The sequence below is a fragment of the Idiotropiscis lumnitzeri genome, chromosome 18 (genome assembly GCF_059441095.1).
Source record: "Idiotropiscis lumnitzeri isolate Australia: NSW breed Sydney's pygmy pipehorse chromosome 18, RoL_Ilum_1.0, whole genome shotgun sequence".
Taxonomy (NCBI): Eukaryota; Metazoa; Chordata; class Actinopteri; order Syngnathiformes; family Syngnathidae; genus Idiotropiscis; species Idiotropiscis lumnitzeri.
In genome coordinates, this window is record NC_142408.1 from 7,283,092 (window position 1) to 7,301,059 (window position 17,968).

General features: G+C 41.4%; 5 protein-coding genes across 6 annotated transcripts; 4 read left to right on the forward strand and 1 right to left on the reverse strand.

The window, feature by feature from the left end:
* Window positions 1-556: 556 nt before the first annotated feature.
* Window positions 557-4,040, reverse strand: LOC148319333 (uncharacterized). The gene is made up of 5 exons (XM_088281390.1): window positions 3,732-4,040; window positions 2,450-2,563; window positions 2,039-2,149; window positions 1,894-1,972; window positions 557-954 (listed from the first exon to the last, which is right to left on the reverse strand). Exons 1-5 carry the CDS (start codon window positions 3,831-3,833, stop codon window positions 863-865), a joined length of 498 nt encoding a protein of 165 aa, XP_088137516.1. The 5' UTR covers window positions 3,834-4,040; the 3' UTR covers window positions 557-862.
* Window positions 4,041-4,718: 678 nt separating this feature from the next.
* Window positions 4,719-6,826, forward strand: LOC148319334 (chemerin-like receptor 1). Its single transcript, XM_088281971.1, has 3 exons — window positions 4,719-4,765; window positions 5,210-5,914; window positions 6,156-6,826. Exons 2-3 carry the CDS (start codon window positions 5,223-5,225, stop codon window positions 6,466-6,468), a joined length of 1,005 nt encoding a protein of 334 aa, XP_088138097.1. The 5' UTR covers window positions 4,719-4,765; window positions 5,210-5,222; the 3' UTR covers window positions 6,469-6,826.
* A 155-nt stretch (window positions 6,827-6,981) lies between these two features.
* rnf185 (ring finger protein 185) lies at window positions 6,982-10,309 on the forward strand. Of its 2 annotated transcripts, none has more exons than XM_088281973.1 (6): window positions 6,982-7,667; window positions 8,550-8,568; window positions 8,811-8,923; window positions 9,053-9,107; window positions 9,299-9,368; window positions 9,483-10,309. In XM_088281973.1, exons 1-6 carry the CDS (start codon window positions 7,462-7,464, stop codon window positions 9,578-9,580), a joined length of 561 nt encoding a protein of 186 aa, XP_088138099.1. In that variant the 5' UTR covers window positions 6,982-7,461; the 3' UTR covers window positions 9,581-10,309. The 2 variants fall into 2 exon arrangements, with proteins under 2 accessions (XP_088138099.1, XP_088138098.1); XM_088281972.1 differs by having other exon boundaries at window positions 7,038-7,667; window positions 9,299-9,416.
* Window positions 10,310-11,512: 1,203 nt separating this feature from the next.
* On the forward strand, window positions 11,513-13,385 carry LOC148319336 (uncharacterized). Its single transcript, XM_088282233.1, has 4 exons — window positions 11,513-11,568; window positions 11,701-11,874; window positions 12,478-12,752; window positions 13,308-13,385. The coding sequence occupies exons 1-4, from the start codon at window positions 11,550-11,552 to the stop codon at window positions 13,383-13,385; spliced, it is 546 nt and encodes a 181-aa protein (XP_088138359.1). The 5' UTR covers window positions 11,513-11,549.
* A 549-nt stretch (window positions 13,386-13,934) lies between these two features.
* On the forward strand, window positions 13,935-17,768 carry ess2 (ess-2 spliceosome associated protein). The gene is made up of 10 exons (XM_088281422.1): window positions 13,935-14,332; window positions 14,757-14,919; window positions 14,991-15,068; window positions 15,148-15,320; window positions 15,711-15,828; window positions 16,106-16,239; window positions 16,496-16,598; window positions 16,677-16,786; window positions 16,862-16,977; window positions 17,202-17,768. The coding sequence occupies exons 1-10, from the start codon at window positions 14,186-14,188 to the stop codon at window positions 17,479-17,481; spliced, it is 1,422 nt and encodes a 473-aa protein (XP_088137548.1). The 5' UTR covers window positions 13,935-14,185; the 3' UTR covers window positions 17,482-17,768.
* Window positions 17,769-17,968: the final 200 nt, after the last annotated feature.

Here is a 17,968-nt window from a genome sequence, read left to right on the forward strand (position 1 = left end):
GAAACCTCAAAGCTTTGAGGACATTTTCATTTTTTTGAAAGCGATATGAGCGGCGTGACTAGCGGTTAGCATGTCTGCCGTACAACTGACTGGCGACCATCGATTATAAACTGCGATTTTTTTTTTTTTTAATTTGGAAAACTACCCATTTGGCAGCATAACGTGCTCGTATGGTTCGCATGTGTGCTTAGCACTTCTGAAGTTCTGAGTTTGAATCCTGCCTCGGCAAACCGTATTAGTTTTGGGCTTATTGTGATTATGGTGCATGAATGTTTTTGATAGTTTTTTTGTTTAAGTCCATTCTATGTAAATGTGGCTCGGACTGGGTATGATTATATATCATGAAATATTGAGGGCAGGGGGGGAAGTGCTTTGATGTTGATATTTTCAAAAAGTGTTTGCTTTGTGAATTCAGACATTTGTTCATGTTAAGTTAAACACATGTGGTCAACATGTCATGCTAAAATTCAAAAGAATTAGAACTGAAATGAGCTCATGACCGAGCAAGCGGCAGTTTGGCAGATCGTGGATAATTGTTCATAAAAGACATTTCAGGCTGATTATTGCCAGATAAAAATGTGGCTTCACGTTTATTGTAATATCTATAGTTGATGTAGTAAAGTTATTGACTTGACATCATCCCAGGCCCTTTTTATGGAACACGTAGTTTTATTTAGAATTGTTTTCAACATTGCTACAAATGACACACAATGAACAACCCTGCTGGCAACACACACAACAAGGTGAAGCGTTAACGTGAGTGCAGGCGACGTTACTTGACAACACGATGGTAAGATGCAGTCGGTTATCAGGTCCAGGAAGTGACACGCCACCGGCGTTCTGGGCCAACAGGAAGCGGTGCTCAATTGGAGGCCTGGGCCGCCACTTGCTGGTCGTCTTGCTGCTTAAGCCGATAGTCTGACAGCGCCGCCTTGATGGCATCCTCGGCCAGCACTGGAAGAGATGCTGCATTAGGAACCGGCCTTGAAAACGCTTTGAGTAAGTGGATGAATGATTTTTTGGGACATTTAGGAATGGGCACGGTCTCTTTGGCAGTGTTTATTATTTCTCTGATATGACTGAGCGAATAATAATAATTTGTGTTTATTTATATTAAAATATTTTTTTTCCCTCTCTCGAAGCGCAGGATTCATTTGGTGCCAAAGAAAAGTGAGACATTTTTTAATATCAAGATTCAAAAGGTAATAAATTCTACAGTGCAATAACATTTTCTTCCATGTAAAAAAGATTTCATGAAAAATTTTCACAAATCTTCAAAAATGGTGTGCAATTGTGTAACGACCCTCTAAACTTGATTAAACATGTTTAAAAAAGGTTTCATGTTACAAGAAATTAATTAAAAAAAAGGTTTAATGTTACAAGAAATTAATTTAAATCTTTTCCCACCTCATACTTAATTTTCTATGCCATTATTGTGTTCAAAATATAAAAAAATAAATTAATAATTTACTTCTCATTCAGAATTTGTTCCAAAATATGCTTGACATTTTTGGGATACAAAAAAGTTCAAAGGAAATTTTGCACAATTAAAATTTGTAAGTACATTTGGATGTTACAATGTCGCACACAATTTATCTCAAATTCAAAATGAAAACAAGTTGAATATTACAAAGACGTCAAGCATTTTTTTAAATTTTTGCAAATGATCTATTAATATTATATCTATTATTTGTATGCGTTGCTACATCGTGTGTGCGGAAAATAGCAGTTATTTGAAGGTTGATAATCACCGTAACGGCTAATTTCTGTTAGCCTATGTATGGCGTTTTGCATTTTATCTTAGAATTACGATGGCGTTTTGCATTTTATCTTAGAATTACGCTAAATGAATTTTTCTTGTTTTGTGTCAGTTTTGCGGGGAGTCAAACGTACTGGAGCAGTGTAGTTTGACAGGTGGCAGGCAGAGCTCTTTGGCAATGTCCGTGTTTCTGATGCTCAGCGCTTCGTCCACCTCAAAGAAAGAAAACGGTACACCGTGAGCACAAGGGTCTACGCGTCTACGTGCATAGGCACTCACAGATTTGCCCTTGATCCACTCGGTGGCCAGCGAGCTGGAGGCGATGGCCGAGCCGCAGCCGAACGTCTTAAAGCGGGCGTCCACAATCTTGCCGTCGTCGTCAACTTCAATCTAGGACCACACTCAAGAGTCAAAATGCTTGGCTCACCAGATTATAGATCCGACGATTCACTGACGACTAATTAATTGTTTGAATACGTTTTTTTTTCCTGATTTTTTTTTTTTTTTTTTTTAATAATTTCCTGGTTTTGAATAGGCCACAGGGCAACCGGCAGGTCAGCACATCCACCTGGAGAGGTGCAGGGTTCGATTCCAGCTCCAGCCTCCCTGTGTGGAGTTTGCATGTTCTCCCCGTCCGTGCCTGTGTGCCCCCGTGCAAACAGTCTCACGTGAGTGATTATGCCACCATACCTGAAGCTTCATGACGTCACCGCATGCCGGGGCACCGACCAGGCCCGTCCCCACCTTCTTGGAGTGTTTGTCCAGTGTGCCCACATTCCTCGGGTTCTCGTAATGATCCACCACCTTCGGCGCAGGACACAGCAGCACAACTCACCTTAGCTCATGTTGTGCATTTGCGTACATATTCCCAGTCATCGTCACACATTCCACATGTATTTCGTTTAAGAAGCATGAACAGTGATAACGCTAAAGTCAATGTAAAATGGACAGGCTCTTATAAAATTTGTGTTAAATATTCACGCACAAATGCCATAGTAACACATAATGAACACTAGTACTATAGCAATACTCAAACGGCAAATATTCTTCCGAATCCGTGATAAAGGAGTCATACTACTTAAGTGTAGCCGTAACTTTCTACTTTTTTTTTAGTCTTCATGCAATAGATTTTGAACTCAATGTGTAATTTTTTATATTAATCGTGATTACATTATCAATCAAGATAATGTCACCCCCCCAATCCTAATTGGCCAACCTAATCACACAACACCTTATATGAGCATGGCGCAGATTTACTGGTCACAGTTACAAAAGGGCTCCATTCTACCGTGACGCATGAGTCACAATTGAATAGACACATTAGATATCATTCTTGGTCATGGCGACGGCTGCAGCATAAAATCCAGCTAACCCAAGCCCCCACTCCCCCACCCCTCTCCTTCCTCAAGTTTCTGCAAGTCACAGTGACCAAGACAACATTGCATCAGGGTAAATGACACAGGCTAACTAATGTAATTTTACATTTTAAAAAAATGATGGCTGAAAATTAGGTTGAAAATATACAAAATAGATCATAATAACGAAATAATATATATATTATTTATTGGTTTGCTATAATAAATTGTAATATTTAGGTAAAAAAGCAATCTTTATATTATATATTTATATTTTATCTACACTCAATATGTAATTCAACAATAGTTTAACTGGCTAATTACTATGAATACAAATTGAAATACATAAAAAAGATACAAAATTAAGGATTTGTAGAGTAGAAAACCGCTTTTTTTAAAAATAATGTAACAAATGTAAATCCTTAGTTAGGAACAACAAATAAAGCTGAAGCTCATGATATATTACTCATTATGAAACTGATCATTTCACATGATGACACGTTCACATTTCAACATCTACAATCAGTGTGATGCAGCTGAATTTAATATATATATATTATTTATATATATAACACAAATAAATGTTCGATGCTACAAAAAATATAGATATTTCCCACCTTCTGGTGATAGCAACACTGGGAGAAGAACTCTGGAAGAGAAAGTCTCCTGGTGATTAAAGTCAGAGGACTGAGACATTTGTTCACCATAGCGGCCGCCATACTGCTCGGTACAGGAACAACTACACGACCGTAATGACGCACTTTCAAACCGGACGCCTATTTGAGGCCAGCTAATGGCTAACCGCTAACCGTCTACTACGTAGTCAATACAAGGGGCGGTGACAATGACAGTGGTCTGATGTCGAGGATTCGAGTGTGGAGCGTATTCCAATTCTCGCTCCGTCGCCCCGTCCTTGTGTGCCATTATTCTACATTTCGTTGTCCAAATAATGCAGCCATAGCTCCCATCAAGTGGAAGACGCAGTTTTTACATAATTACTACTTTATTGAAATTTTAATATATTTTTAAACAGCAACATTACCGAAACAAAAACAAGTGCTGGATTGCGCGATGACGCCAGGGCGTAAATCAATGACGTCACACGCACTATCCCAAAACTGCCATTTTTATACACTTACTTGTAGCCTGTGTTCTCGAATACTACGTGACGTACCCCTACGAGGACCGCAGGGTGTCATTTGGGGATTGGGTGTGGGCCAATCACAATTTTGTTCATCAATGTGAAGACACTGATCGTGGGAATGATCGCTCACACTTCTATCAACAGTGATTAAACAAATTAGGGAACAGACAAAAAAATCGCCATTCAATGCATGTTTAGATTTTAAAATCACAATGTCCCATCATCTATATTTAGAATAGAACAACAGACTACTGAAGTAGTTCTTGGGGGGCTGACTTTTGCTTTAAAATAAATTGATGGCATGAAAAAAAAATATTGTGAAGCATCTTATTGTTTTAAAAAAAAAAAGCTAATTTAAAGAGGGTGCGGGAGAATCACATTTCATATTGTGTCGTTTACTCAGGAACTGGGCAGGACACAAAAAATGGGAAGTTGCATAGTTGAATGGGAGTCAGCAGAAATATGTTTTCATGTGTGGATTGCTTCTAAACCAAGCCAGCACGCCAAGTGAGTTCTGAAAATGTTTTTTATTTATTTTCTGTCTTCACGAGCGTTGAAAAAAAGAACAGGAATTTTCAAAATTGGAAACTTTTCATTGGTAGTCGTGGTAATTTATCGGATCCTGTGAAATTTTTAAGCGTAAACAAGATTTCCAAAAGTTAAGGTTGGCCCTTATAGACAAGTAATGTTTTCCTCAACGTTTTTTTTTTTTAGTTATTCAACAAGATAATTGATTGTACAATAAAGTCTTTAAAACTTGTTCCACTTACAAATCCATCAGTTGAACTGCTTTTCAATTGTCTTGTTGTTTATGGGGGTCTGCTTTGCGACAAAGTAACCAAATGTTATTATTTATGCTTGGATGTATGATACCTGTCATGGCAAATCTGCCAAAGGACCTTTTGTTGTGGGTGTTAAATTCAGATAAATTCTATTTGTCTGATATTTCAGGAGAGCATCCAAAATGAGTGTGGATTACATCGAGTATGGAGATTACACTGGAATCAACGAAACGGAAACAGACGTCAGCGTCTTCAGCAAGCCCAATGTTGGCAGTCGCCATGCGTCTTTGACTCTTTTCCTTGTGGCCGTCAACGTCTTTGTCTGCGTGGCGGGCCTGGCTGGGAACTCTCTGGTGATCTGGATCTGCGGCTGGAAGATGAAAAGAACGGTCATCACCACTTGGTACCTGAGTCTGGCCATCTCCAACTTGTTGTTCTGCACCCTCCTGCCTCTGCAGGTGGTCTACATGCTCACCTCGCATTGGCCTTTCGGACTGGCGCTGTGCAAGCTGACGTCCTCGGCGCTGTTCCTTAACATGTACAGCAGCGTCTTCCTTTTAGTTCTGATCAGCGCTGACCGATGCGTGGTGGCCTCCTTCCCCGTGTGGTCACGGAACCAGCGCACGGTCCGCGGGGCCTCGGCGGCCGTGGTGCTCATGTGGGCTCTCTCGGCGCTCCTCACTCTGCCCTCGCTCATCTTCAGGCAAACGGCGGTCCGAGGAGACGTGGTCCTGTGCTACACGAGCTACACGGAGCCGTCCAGACACGAGGCGGTGGTGTTGAGCCGCTTTATATGCGGCTTCCTGATGCCATTCCTGGTGATTGTGTTGTGCAGCTCGGTGCTGGCTGCCAAGCTGCGAGGGACGAGCATCAGGTCTGTAACGTCTTCTTCTTTTCTGTTGGATTTAACCAGTGGTAACTGATGGTTTATAAAAAAAAAAATGAGGCTATTGTCGCCTTCTGTCTTCGTTCTGCTGATTGACTGCGATGTTTGACTGATTGGGTCCTCGCTCTTTCACGTCCAGCTTGATCCTTAGTTCTTTAACTTGTGCACCTCCTCCAATTCTACTCCTTATAAACCCATCACTCCATTTGTCTCGCTTCCATTCATTTAGATCCACCAAGCCCTACAAAATTATGGCAGTGCTCATCTCCTGCTTCTTTGTGTGCTGGGTTCCCTACCACACATTTGTTCTCCTCGAGTTGGATGTGAAGAACCTCCGCCTGGAGAGTCTTCACACCGGGATGCAAGTCGGGGCCACTCTGGCGGCGGCAAACAGCTTTCTGTCGCCCATTCTCTATGTTTTCATCGGGAATGACTTCAACCAAATCTTAAGACGTTCGCTGACGCAGAGGTTGGAGTCGGTGATGGCGGAGGATTTCCGGACAGGTCGTTCTCAGTCGGTGCAAAACATGCAAAACATTTGATCCTGTTTTCCATTTGGAATTTGGTGAAGGTACATAATGTACATGTGTAAGCCATCTTGTGATCACTCTTTATTTGATGGATACATTTTTCGGCTGGGCATTAATCTATCAATGAGGATAATCTATCACATCATTTTCACTGACTGAAACAAAATTGGTGTTGCATGTTTATAAATGAAGAACACCAGAAAGAATCTCAGGGAAAAATGCCGACAATTGAACATTGAGTCAGCCATTTTGGTTTGAAGGAGCCCTTTTTTACCCATTTCATTTGTCCCCTTACTGCCCCAAAGAATGTTGCATATATATTGTTACATAGTGTATTTGCCTTTTATTTAACCTACAAATGTCTCAGAGCATTTTGCCTGCCCCTGTATGTATGTAAATATATATGAGGAAAATAAGTATTTGAACACATGGCATTTTCTCACACTTAGAAGTCGCGGAGGGGAAAATTTCCATTGTCGGTGCATATCCGCTGTGAGAGAGATAATTGTGTTATTTTATTGAACAGGAATTGCACAAAAATTGCACAATAGTCTTTTCCCAAAATATAGCGTCACTAAAGTCCTCCTGACGGTAGATAGCGCTGTGTGCTTTTTTTTTTGCTTTTTATCCGTCAATAAGAAGAAGTCCAACACTCTAGCTATGTGACGTATCTAGTTTCCCCAACTTCGAACAACAATCTCGGAATTACGCTTTCAAACGCCTCTTTTGAATATTTTGCCGTGTTTGGTTTACACAACCCGACCAGACATCTTCGTTCCGTCGCCGAGCTTAGCTGCTGGCTTGGCTCGGACGACGGCTTCACACCAGGAAGCAAGCAAACTGTTTAGCTGTTTAGCTTGTTAGCTTCGACTCCATTCTCGTTCAACTCCCAAGAATTGGGTCCCTTCCCGGTGTCTTCATGTGCACCTTTTGACGTGTTTACTGTCGGCGGAGCTTCGCTAGTCGGCTATTTAAAATTGTCAACCGACTGGAGCTATAGTTTGAATGGCCACCGCGGCCCCCCCTTCACCTCCTCCCGTCAGCGGCTCCCCGGGAGGAGGAGGAACAGGAGCCGCTGGGGAGAACGCGGGCCCCGGATCCAGCAACTCACCCGCAGGCGACGGCGGCAACCAGGACAGCACGTTTGAGTGCAACATTTGTCTGGACACTGCCAAGGATGCCGTCATCAGCCTGTGTGGACACCTCTTCTGGTAGGGGAAACAAAGCTCTGCGACGCCGTGTGACATTTTCAGGTTTCTCAGTCAACATCATTGCGGGCGGCATGAGTCCGTGGAGGAGTGGTCGTTTCCCAACCCAGAAGTTTTGGGTTCGATCCTCTGCCGTTGTGACCTTGTCGAAGTGTCTTTAAGCAAGATACTAAATTCCCAGTTGCTTCTGATGCCTCGTCATCAGGAGGTAACTCTGTGAAGCGCTTTTAGTGCCTTAATAGGTGGAAAAGCGCTATACAAGTAAAATACCATTAACCGTATCTAAACTTTTTCTATCGACCATTCAGAGTATATTATCAGTTATGTGAAATGTGACTGACGGGTTGTGTTTACATTTTATACATCACAGGTTTACATCATAACCATTTCATTCAACTTTATTTGTGTTGATTGGATTTGCTAAATTCTCTGCAATAAAGTAACAATTAAAACCGCAACACCAGTCAAACCAGTAAACCCGCAACAATAAATAAACTTGCTGGCCAAAACACAGTTCACCTTTCTCTCCATCCAAGGAGGCTGACATTTTACGTGACACCGCCCCCTTCTGTCGAATGAAATTGAAGTCAAAGTGCGCAAGGGCTCACGTGGTAAACACCTTTTGACTAAACTCAGAAAACAGGGGAGCCGTGACTTACTCAACGCCATCAATTGAGATCGACAGATGGCCGATCTAAAACTGCCGAGCATTTTTGGCGTATGCTGCCTAATGTAGGCAAAGCTCAATATCAATGTTTGATCATTTGGATGGTTGACAGTGAAAGGGTTTGTGTGTACAATTGTTGTTTTGATGCTTGATCTTATGTATCTAATGCAACATCTTTCTTTCCCAACGCTCCTCAATCAATGTTGATTTCCCATCAGTTGGCCTTGTTTGCACCAGGTAAGCACAACTGTCCTCTTACAAACACTTAATAGCCTGAGCTACCATCTACAGTTGAAACTAGAAGTTTACATACAATATGCAAGAAGAGAGGTGTGCCCATCCACCAATGTGTCGGTACTCAATTTAAATGTTATCAATGAATCCATTAGAGGTTATTGAGGGTATTTCGACCGGTAAACTTCTGGTTTTAACTACATAATAGAAGCTTTCTGGATAAAAACCTTGTTTGTTTTTTTAAGTGGTTGGAGACGAGACCCAGCAGACAAGTGTGCCCAGTGTGTAAAGCCGGCATCAGCAGGGACAAAGTCATCCCCTTATATGGGCGTGGAAGCACCGGTCAGCAGGACCCCAGGTAGGAAGCTGTTCAGGACAAAACTGCAGCGGCGGTCATAGTGACACCTGACTGGAGTCAAAGCCACTGTTATTTTTATCTTGTTTTTTTTTTATTATTTTATATATATTGTTTTTTATATTTTTTTAGAGAAAAAACACCCCCACGACCTCAAGGCCAAAGACCTGAGCCAGAAAACCGCGGCGTAAGTACCACTCTGAACGAGTGTCATTGAAGCTACCCAATGTGTATCATGGTAATTGGCCACCAGGGGGCAGTGATGCCTAGCGCTGCCTTTATAATAATAATAATAATAATAATAAAAACAACAATGGTTCAGATTTATATGCCGCTTTTCTGGACAACCAGACACTCAAGCATTCTCCACGTTCACAGGGCTTCCAGGGATTTGCTTTTGGGGATGGAGGTTTTCAAATGTCCTTTGGAATCGGCGCCTTCCCCTTTGGTATTTTTGCCACAGCCTTTAACATAAATGACGGCAGACCACCTCCAGGTACTGTGCGCTCATGTGAACTGACTGCCTTACAATCCTAACTTTCTCCCCCAATCTTCCACTCAGCTGCCCCAGGAACCCCGCAGCACATGGACGAACAGTTCCTTTCCAGACTCTTCATCTTCGTGGCACTGGTCATCATGTTTTGGCTCCTCATTGCTTGAACGCAACTTGGGATTTATTCATCAGAGACCAGATGAGACTCTCCTGTTTTTCTTTATTTGGGAAGCCATGTGAAGCTGCAATTCTAAATAGAAATAAGATCTGATTGCGTAATTAACACAGCATAATTGATCACACAGCTCTCGTTAGAAAGTGTCACTTTGGCATTGAATGAAGTGAGCGTTGATTTAAAACAATACAAATGCCCATAACCCTGAAGTGAAATGGATTTCAATCATCGCCCAGTTGCAGATGTCGATTGCGGGAATTGAGTAGTTCATTATTGGCTACTGATGATTTACTGATTTTGCAGACTTTTGTCCTGTAATTCTTTATTTCTTTGGCTCCATTTTGATATCAAGGAGGGGGGCGTCAACTACGCACAGACTTCACAGCCGCATGCTGTCTTTGTTTTAGATGTAGATGAGAAGAATGTTAATAATGTTTCAATGAGTTTTTTTTTATCGCTTTACTGTCACTAACTGTCATTTTCCAGTGAAAATTTCTGGTATTCAAATTTAAATAACATTTAAATATAACTGAAAGGCAAATAGAAATGCTCGCAGAATGTGGATATGTGTGCTTGTGATAGGACAATTCAAACCAATTCAAAATATGATGAAAATATATAAATCGCTATGCAAAATTGTGTCAATGAAAACCATGAAGTGTTTTTGTTCTGAGTAGGAGAAAACACATTAAATTGCTGCTTTGCAGAGGTTGTCCCATTTTCCCAGCTTCAGCTCTGTGTCAATATGAAATTGTTTTGCATTTTTTGAATTTCTTGTTTTATGATTTGAATCAGTCAGTTTGCCCATGAAACGTGAAAATTGAGGTTTGTAATATTGATAAAATGCCTTTGAGCAAGTGCTTTTGAACTTGATGTGGGACTAAGGTTCCTTCACCAAACCCTGAACTGGTTGCCAGCCAATCACAGGGCACAGAAAGACAAACTACCACTCACAATCAAGACAATTTGGAGTGCTCAATTAACCTACCATGCATGTTTTTGGAATGTCGAGGAAACCGGAATCCTGGACCGGAGTCTCCTCACGAAGGCCCGGAGCAGGAATCAAACCCCGCACCACTGAAATATGAGGCGGATGTGCTGCATCAAATAACTTTCTTTGCCGTGTATTCAAGTGAATATGGTTTGAGAATAATTAGCAAATAATTGTCCAACTTCATATTAATAATAAAGTGAATATATAGTGGCTATTTGGTACGTTTCAATAAACGAGGGAGTTTTTTTTTTTTTTAAAGAAGGTAGTTCTTAGGGATGTCCATTATTGCATCTGCTGTTTAAAGGAGTCAATAAGGCATCACAGATTGTCTCATCCCCAAAATCAAATAATCCATCAACCACTTGTCAATTTTCCCTTCATACGCAATGAAGAAATTTGAATCAGGTGACCGTCCGTCTATTTGACGTTAAAACGTATTTCTGTTTTTTTTTAAACACAATAAAAGCAAATATGACTTGAGCAACATAGCAAACTGCATCATTTTACGGTCTTAATCCTCTGTAATGAAATGTGAGCCGTTTGAGGCACACAATGAGCACAGATAGCATCTGGCAAGCTATTAAAACCGGCGTGAAAGGGATGAGATGGCGTTTATTGTTATCTGCTCTCAAAAGGCCTCATGTGAGGAGCTTAGGTCACATTGTGGAAATCTATTAATTCTGCCACGATTGCCATCCTGTGAAGAATTCAACTCTGCGTCACACTGATAAAATGTGAAAAAGAGTGAATTGTTAACATGCAATGAGATGGCTTCATCTTCCATCTTTCTCATATCGTAATCCACATTCATTGGTTAATATGGGAGGAATCAGAGATAACTGAAAACTTTTTCCTCTTTTCCTCCTTCTAAATCCGCCCTCCTAATACCGAGATTTTCTCTGTAAACCCGCCAACAATGAGGATCTTTGGCGCTTTTCCACATCTCATTTTATGCAGCCAAAATCTGATGAAAAGGAATGAAGAAGGTGAGATTAACCTTTTCACAAAAAAAAAAAAAAATAGCCCAGATTAGCTGGTTTATGTCTGGCAGTGGGGGGGGGTTACCTTTTTGCTGTTTTATTTATTTATTTTAAATCTCCCATGTGGTGTTCTGCAAGGAGCTGGTCCCAGTGTTTCGGAGGCTGTCGACATGGAGAGGCAAAAATTCCCGTTCACCATCGAAGACATCCTGAGGACATATCCAGTTGCGACCCGGGATAATGCAGCGATGTGGTGTTTATGTTGTTGTTGCTGCTGTTGCGGAAAGGGGAGGACTTATTGTCCCAGTCAAGGTAAGTCCCCATAATTCTGTGTTTGTTGTTGGATTTATTTTTGCACACAAGGAAATTGAGTATATATATATATATATATATATATATATATATATATATATATATATATATATATATATATATATATATAATTAATCACAAAAAATCATATTTATTATTCACATTTTGCAACATTTTTTTGTGAAGCCTGTAATAGATATTTACTTGAATAATATCTTGGAATTAATGCGAAAATGACCAAATATGAACTCAAGTTGAATACACATCATAATTATTTAATTCAAAGAAAAATAGCTTTCTTTGGTTCTTGAATCCGATCTAAATGGAGACACCTTTAGAGACATTTTTTTTTAAACATTTCTCAAAACTGCCCAAAAGCACCACACTCAAGCATGTGTGTTGGTTTGCAAGGCCCAGTGGTAACTTGAGTAGGCTATTTTGTTTTGAGATGATATGCTAAAGATGTACAGCTGATTTGGTACAATATTTGAAAGGGAATGCAAATTATTTTTAAAGTTGATAACACTGAGTTAAAATTTTTACCTGAGTTAATTTTTTTAAAATTAATCTCCTGTGGAGACATGATGACTGACCTCGCCCAAGGCAAGAGCTGCTCGTGTGTGACCCAAACACCACAACCACTCTCTGGGCCTCCCTCCCAACCATTATGGACACCAACATTGGAGCCGGGCATCCAAGAAGAAGAGGAAGAGGCAACGGCGACCCAAACGCTGAAGAGGACCCGGCGACACCGAACTGTTTTCACCGAGGAGCAGCTGGATGCGCTGGAGGAACTTTTCCTGCGGAACCACTACCCAGACGTCAACGCTCGGGAAAATCTAGCGCAGAGCACTCGCCTCCGAGAAGAGAGGGTGGAAGTAAGCAGGAGATACGATGGCTTTTTTCATCTATGGTTTTTATTTAATTATTTATTTATTTATTGCTGCTGAGGTTGTTTTTTCATCAACCAATCTTGTTTGTTGTTGATGTTTTTGTCTTTTAAATTTGAATTGCTTAATTTTGCATTTTCTCTTGCATGGATTTTTTTCTGGGTACTCTGGTTTCCTCCCACATTCCAAAGACATGCATGATAGTTGGATTGAACACTGTAAATTGTCCTTAAGCGTGAGTGCGAGGGCAGGTGGTTGTTCGTCTTTGTGTGCCCTGCGATTGGCTGGCAACCAGTTCAGGGTGTACCCCGCCTACTGCCCGAAGATAGCTGGGATAGGCGACCCTCGTGAAGAGAAGCGGCTTAGATATGGCTATTATAAATGATTTCATTTTTAATTTTGCTTATTTGTCACTTCATTTTCTCATTTAAAATCATCATTTTATATGTCTTAAAATGAGATATTACTTGTATGTTGCATGGGAGTTGAAACTCTTTCTGTACCTTAATTTTAAATTGCTTTGTTCTGTTTTTCTGTTTTCAGGTTTGGTTTAAAAACCGCAGAGCGAAGTGGAGGCGCCAGAGAAGACTGTCATTTAACGCAAGAAATACAGAAAACTAACTTTTTTTTGTATAGATATATGTCACTAACTCATTTATAAACAGTTCAATTTGTACCATTCACACTGAATGAATGAAGACTTTTTGAAGAATTTTGACTGTATGAGGACCTCATCAAGATAAGCGGCTTGGATAATGGGTGGATGGAGTTACTGGAAAGAATTTAGTTTGATAGTGTGGCATCAAGTCACAACACACATTTTGACTTGTTTTGGCACAATATGCTTTGTATTTAAAAAACTGTCCTTGTGAAGAAATAAAGTTCTCTCGAAAAGGAAAAGGAATTACAGAAAACATTGCGGTGAACGCATTGTTGCAAACCTTGCAAGCTGCCATAGGAAAAGGAGTAGGAGGAAGCTAAAACGTATCTTGTCCTATTCCGTAGTCTATAAATATTCCTGATAATAGTGGCAGCAATAATTCCCTTAGAAAGGGAATAATCAACACAAGCGAAACACTACCACCTGGTAGCATATTGGTGAAATTGCAAGTCCTTACGGACGGCCGTGGTAGTTCTATTATTGTCCTGCTAGTGGCAGTCGAGTGTCCATATCGCGCATTTTCCAAGAAGAAGACAATGTGCGGTGACGTCACGCTGTATGTTTTTCGACATTGTGTTTTTCGCGACACCTGCGTAAACACTTCGTTTAGCGCTGAAGAAAGACAACTATACACATCGGGGACATTTTAACGTCTTATTAAGAATTTGTGCTTCGACTGGACAAGATCGTAAGGCCGGTATCGTGAGACAGTTAGCCTTTCCGCAATTCGCTTTCCGGCGAGGGGGCCAGTGGTCGCGCCATGGACGGCAGCGCCAGCGTCCGGAGATCCCTGTGTGGCACTCTGGTGCCTGCCGCCCTCACCGCCGTCGCCCTCAGGTCGGAGCCCAAAGACGCCGACGCGGAGAAGCCGCAGAAAAAGGTCCTGAACGAGGAGGATTACATTGAGGTAGGGCCAGTAAACGTCAAGGCTGACGTCAGTTCCAATAATCCGCATGCGCAGGTCGAGATTTTAACAAAGTGGAAAACCTTTATTGATACGTTGGTCAACTATAAACAAGAAAAACGTCAAGTGGTTTATTAAAGGCGCGGTGATTGAGCAGTCAGTATTTAATCGATAAGTAATCGAATATAATTTTTTCCTTGCAATTTCCGTCGTCCGTGAATGCAGAATGATATTTCTTAGTGTTTTTTTTCCCAGAATAAGACATTTGCAAACATCATCTGTTTTACATTACAACTTTATTTATATCACGCATTTCACAACAGCTGGAGCTATAACAAAGCGCTTTTCATATGGTGTTGAAATTCAAGTGTTTTGAATTGGTCTGCAATCAAAACAAGTCTGACGTATTTTTGGTGCGTTTTAACAGAGCTTGGAGAAGATCATCCAGAGGGACTTTTTCCCGGATGTGACCAAACTGCAGGCGCAGAAGGACTATCTGGATGCAGAGGAGAGCGGAGACTTGGAGCGCATGAGAGAAATCTCCATCCGATGTGGAAAGTCCAAACACACCCCTCAATCCTCTGCCCCCTGTGAGTCAAACAATGAGGCTTATTTTGTTAAACTCTCATATTGCGATTGCTCAATGACTTTCTGTTGTTAGATGTAACACCGGCGAGCTTTGAGACGCCAGTGGGCCGCGCGGGTTCACCATCCATCTCCAACAGAGGCGCAGATGCTGGTATGTCGCTCAGATGTATAGCTGCTATTCTTGCACTAGATTTGTCTGACATCCTTGAATGTTTTTTTTTTGTGCACAGAAAGCGTGGCAGGCGACAAGGTCTTGGAGAAGGAACTTCCGTCACTGGATCGCTTCCTGGCCAAAAACACCAGCGAGGACAACGCCTCGTTTGAGCAGATCATGGAGCTGGCCGAGGACAAGGAGAAGATGAAGCACGCGTGGCTGTACGAGGCCGAAGATGAGTTCAAGCAGGCAATACAGTGAACCCCTGATCTTTTTACTCTTTTTTTCTGTCACAAATTGAGAGACTGTTGTATAACATTAGTTTGAAAGAAGCAAAAGAAGCCTCTCGCTCACACTGTTCCCCAAATGGGAGCCTGAGCATGCTTGCTTGAAACTGTTTATCGGTTACCTCTGGTTGAGATGTATTGTAAAACATCAACATCATGCTGGTTTTTTTTTGTTTATTATGATAAAGTGATTAATTTAGACATGTTTTAGTTAATATGATTCATCTATCATCTATCTTGGTTGTTGTTTGTTTTTCATGTCCAAAAAAGTAATTTTGGATATGCGTGGATTCCACCTGACACAAGTTTTAGCACTAATGTTATTTTTTTTTTTGTTTTTTTTGCTTCCCAGCGCCATGAACAAAACCTTGCCTTACCACAAGCAGAGAAGGCCGCTCTTGAGTGTGTAAAAGCAGGCCTGGAAACGTGGGAATATAAAGCAAAGAATGCCTTGATGTATTATCCAGAAGGTACAATTAATTAAAAAACAAGCAAAAAAATCCATCACATATAGTAGAACCTCTAATGTTCATAATTATGTCCAACTTCAACCATCATTTTGGGTAAAAAAAAAATCTTAATTTAAAGCAACACACATTGAGGACTAATGTGAAAACAAAATGTTGACGTGATTGATTAATTTCACACTTTGACAGCATTTGGGAGACTGGAACTAATTTATGGCATTTGCGTTCAACGTCAAATTTGCATTCACATGTCCATTTTCCATCTTGCGTCTTGTATCAGGAGTCAAAGATGACAGCGCGCTCTTCAAGAAACCCCGCGAGGTGGTTCACAAGAACACACGCTTCATCGGTGACCCGTTCAGTAAGGCGCTGAACAAGAGCCAGATTCAGCAGGCTGCAGCGCTCAGCGCACAGGTGATGCACACGCATTGTGCTCATCGCCAAAGAGTTCGACAAGTTTTAGAGAAAAATCTGCAAAAAATGGCAGATTTTATTTAATTTATTTTTGTGTGAATTGCATTATCTTTGTCTTGTGTTATAATATGGTAATGAAAAATATAATCCAAAAGTGAGGCATTTATTTTAAATGAGCTGATGTCGGACAATTAAATCGATCAGCTGATTAATCAATCTGGCCAGAGAAGTAACGTTGTCCCTGTGTGTGATCCAGTTCAAGCAGGGTAAGGTGGGTCCAGACGGCAAAGAGTTGATCCCGCACGATTCTCCGACGGTGAACGGTTACGGCTTTGAAAGAACGCCCTCCCCAGCCCCTGGTGGGAAACGTAGCAAACGCACTTAAACAATTTGTGTGTGTGAAATCAATCTCCTCATGATGGGTTCTCTTGTTACAGGTGTGGCAGAGTCGCCTCTAATGACATGGGGAGAAATCGAGAGCACCCCGTTCCGCTTGGACGGATCCGACACGCCATATTCCGAGAGGAACCATGGCCCCTCATTTAAGGTACTCGTATATTCGGCGGTGTTTTATAAAAGCAGCATGGCGATTTGAATACTTACACGTGTGTTGTCCGGACAGATTCCAGAGCCAGGGAGACGAGAGCGACTGGGCTTGAAGATGGCCAACGAAGCGGCCGCCAAAAATCGAGCCAAAAAACAGGAGGCCTTGAGGAAAGTCACAGAAAACCTGGCCAGGTAAACACAGCACATCGGTTTAAACGCATCATACAGAAGGGTCGTTCTTATTAACAACATGCTCATGCAAGGATGGACAGGCAATTTGTCTTGCAGATTATTTTTCTTTTGAATAAAAGGAAAGAAAGAAAGAAATTATTTGAAGTACAAGTCTTATAATAAGAATAGTTTGTTGTTTTTTTAAGCGAAACGTTTTCTCATTTATTCATTTTTTTGGGTGGCAGCCTGACGCCAAAAGGCCTGAGCCCAGCCCTAACGCCAGCCCTGCAACGTCTGGTCAACTGCACGTCCAGCAAGTACACGGACAAAGCTCTGCGGGCCAGCTACACGCCGTCGCCCTCGCACCGCACCGCCGGCTGCAAGTCGCCCTTCGGTGGGCCGGCCACGCCCTCGTCCACACCCACGCCCGACAAGGCCAAGACGCCTGGAGCACATGACGTATCGTCCCTCACTGACAATCTGTTGCAACTGCCCAAGAGACGTAAAGCCTCTGACTTTTTCTGAAGGACCTTTGGGTGGACTTAATGCTGTGCGTGAAATTCCTTTGCTCTACGTTTTTGCATTGCCATTTGACATGATGGTGACTATTTTGTATTTAATTGTGTTATTCACACATACATGTACCAAATGGAACCAGTACATACCTACCCAAACGCTGTTATCAAAAGCACGTCATAATGTTACTCAGCCGAAATATCGTATTATATGATCAGCAATTGTCTGAAATGTGACAATTTACTTCTATGTTCCCTCTTGTATTTTTACCAATTAAAATACAGCGAAACAAAGTTGGTACAGTGCTCCCATACCTACTCAGATTTTTCTTTTTTTAATCTGTCCTCATTCGAGGCAAAACTTTTCATTGGCAGGACAATATTGTGAATTTGCATTTATAACATGCACTTATAATTGCCCACAATAAATCACTTGTTAATGAGAAATTAATGTTTGAATTAACACATTCTAGGAAAATCAGATTGCTAAATCAATG

What these genes read in the sequence shown, in the direction of transcription:
- LOC148319334 (XM_088281971.1), top strand. Translation starts at nt 5,223, where the DNA reads ATGAGTGTGGATTACATCGAGTATGGAGATTACACTGGAATCAACGAA. An exon ending in CTGCGAGGGACGAGCATCAG is followed by an intron (nt 5,915 to 6,155) that starts GTCTGTAACGTC and finishes CCATTCATTTAG; the next exon opens with ATCCACCAAGCCCTACAAAA.
- LOC148319333 (XM_088281390.1), bottom strand. Translation starts at nt 3,833, where the DNA reads ATGGCGGCCGCTATGGTGAACAAATGTCTCAGTCCTCTGACTTTAATC. An exon ending in AGTGTTGCTATCACCAGAAG is followed by an intron (nt 2,564 to 3,731) that starts GTGGGAAATATC and finishes CCTGCGCCGAAG; the next exon opens with GTGGTGGATCATTACGAGAA. An exon ending in TGTCAAACTACACTGCTCCA is followed by an intron (nt 955 to 1,893) that starts GTACGTTTGACT and finishes CATCTCTTCCAG; the next exon opens with TGCTGGCCGAGGATGCCATC.
- LOC148319336 (XM_088282233.1), top strand. An exon ending in GACTTATTGTCCCAGTCAAG is followed by an intron (nt 11,875 to 12,477) that starts GTAAGTCCCCAT and finishes ACCTCGCCCAAG; the next exon opens with GCAAGAGCTGCTCGTGTGTG. An exon ending in TCCGAGAAGAGAGGGTGGAA is followed by an intron (nt 12,753 to 13,307) that starts GTAAGCAGGAGA and finishes TTCTGTTTTCAG; the next exon opens with GTTTGGTTTAAAAACCGCAG.
- ess2 (XM_088281422.1), top strand. Translation starts at nt 14,186, where the DNA reads ATGGACGGCAGCGCCAGCGTCCGGAGATCCCTGTGTGGCACTCTGGTG. An exon ending in CTGCAGCGCTCAGCGCACAG is followed by an intron (nt 16,240 to 16,495) that starts GTGATGCACACG and finishes TGTGTGATCCAG; the next exon opens with TTCAAGCAGGGTAAGGTGGG. An exon ending in AACGCCCTCCCCAGCCCCTG is followed by an intron (nt 16,599 to 16,676) that starts GTGGGAAACGTA and finishes CTCTTGTTACAG; the next exon opens with GTGTGGCAGAGTCGCCTCTA.
- rnf185 (XM_088281972.1), top strand. Translation starts at nt 7,462, where the DNA reads ATGGCCACCGCGGCCCCCCCTTCACCTCCTCCCGTCAGCGGCTCCCCG. An exon ending in ACCGGTCAGCAGGACCCCAG is followed by an intron (nt 8,924 to 9,052) that starts GTAGGAAGCTGT and finishes ATATTTTTTTAG; the next exon opens with AGAAAAAACACCCCCACGAC. An exon ending in CTGAGCCAGAAAACCGCGGC is followed by an intron (nt 9,108 to 9,298) that starts GTAAGTACCACT and finishes CCACGTTCACAG; the next exon opens with GGCTTCCAGGGATTTGCTTT.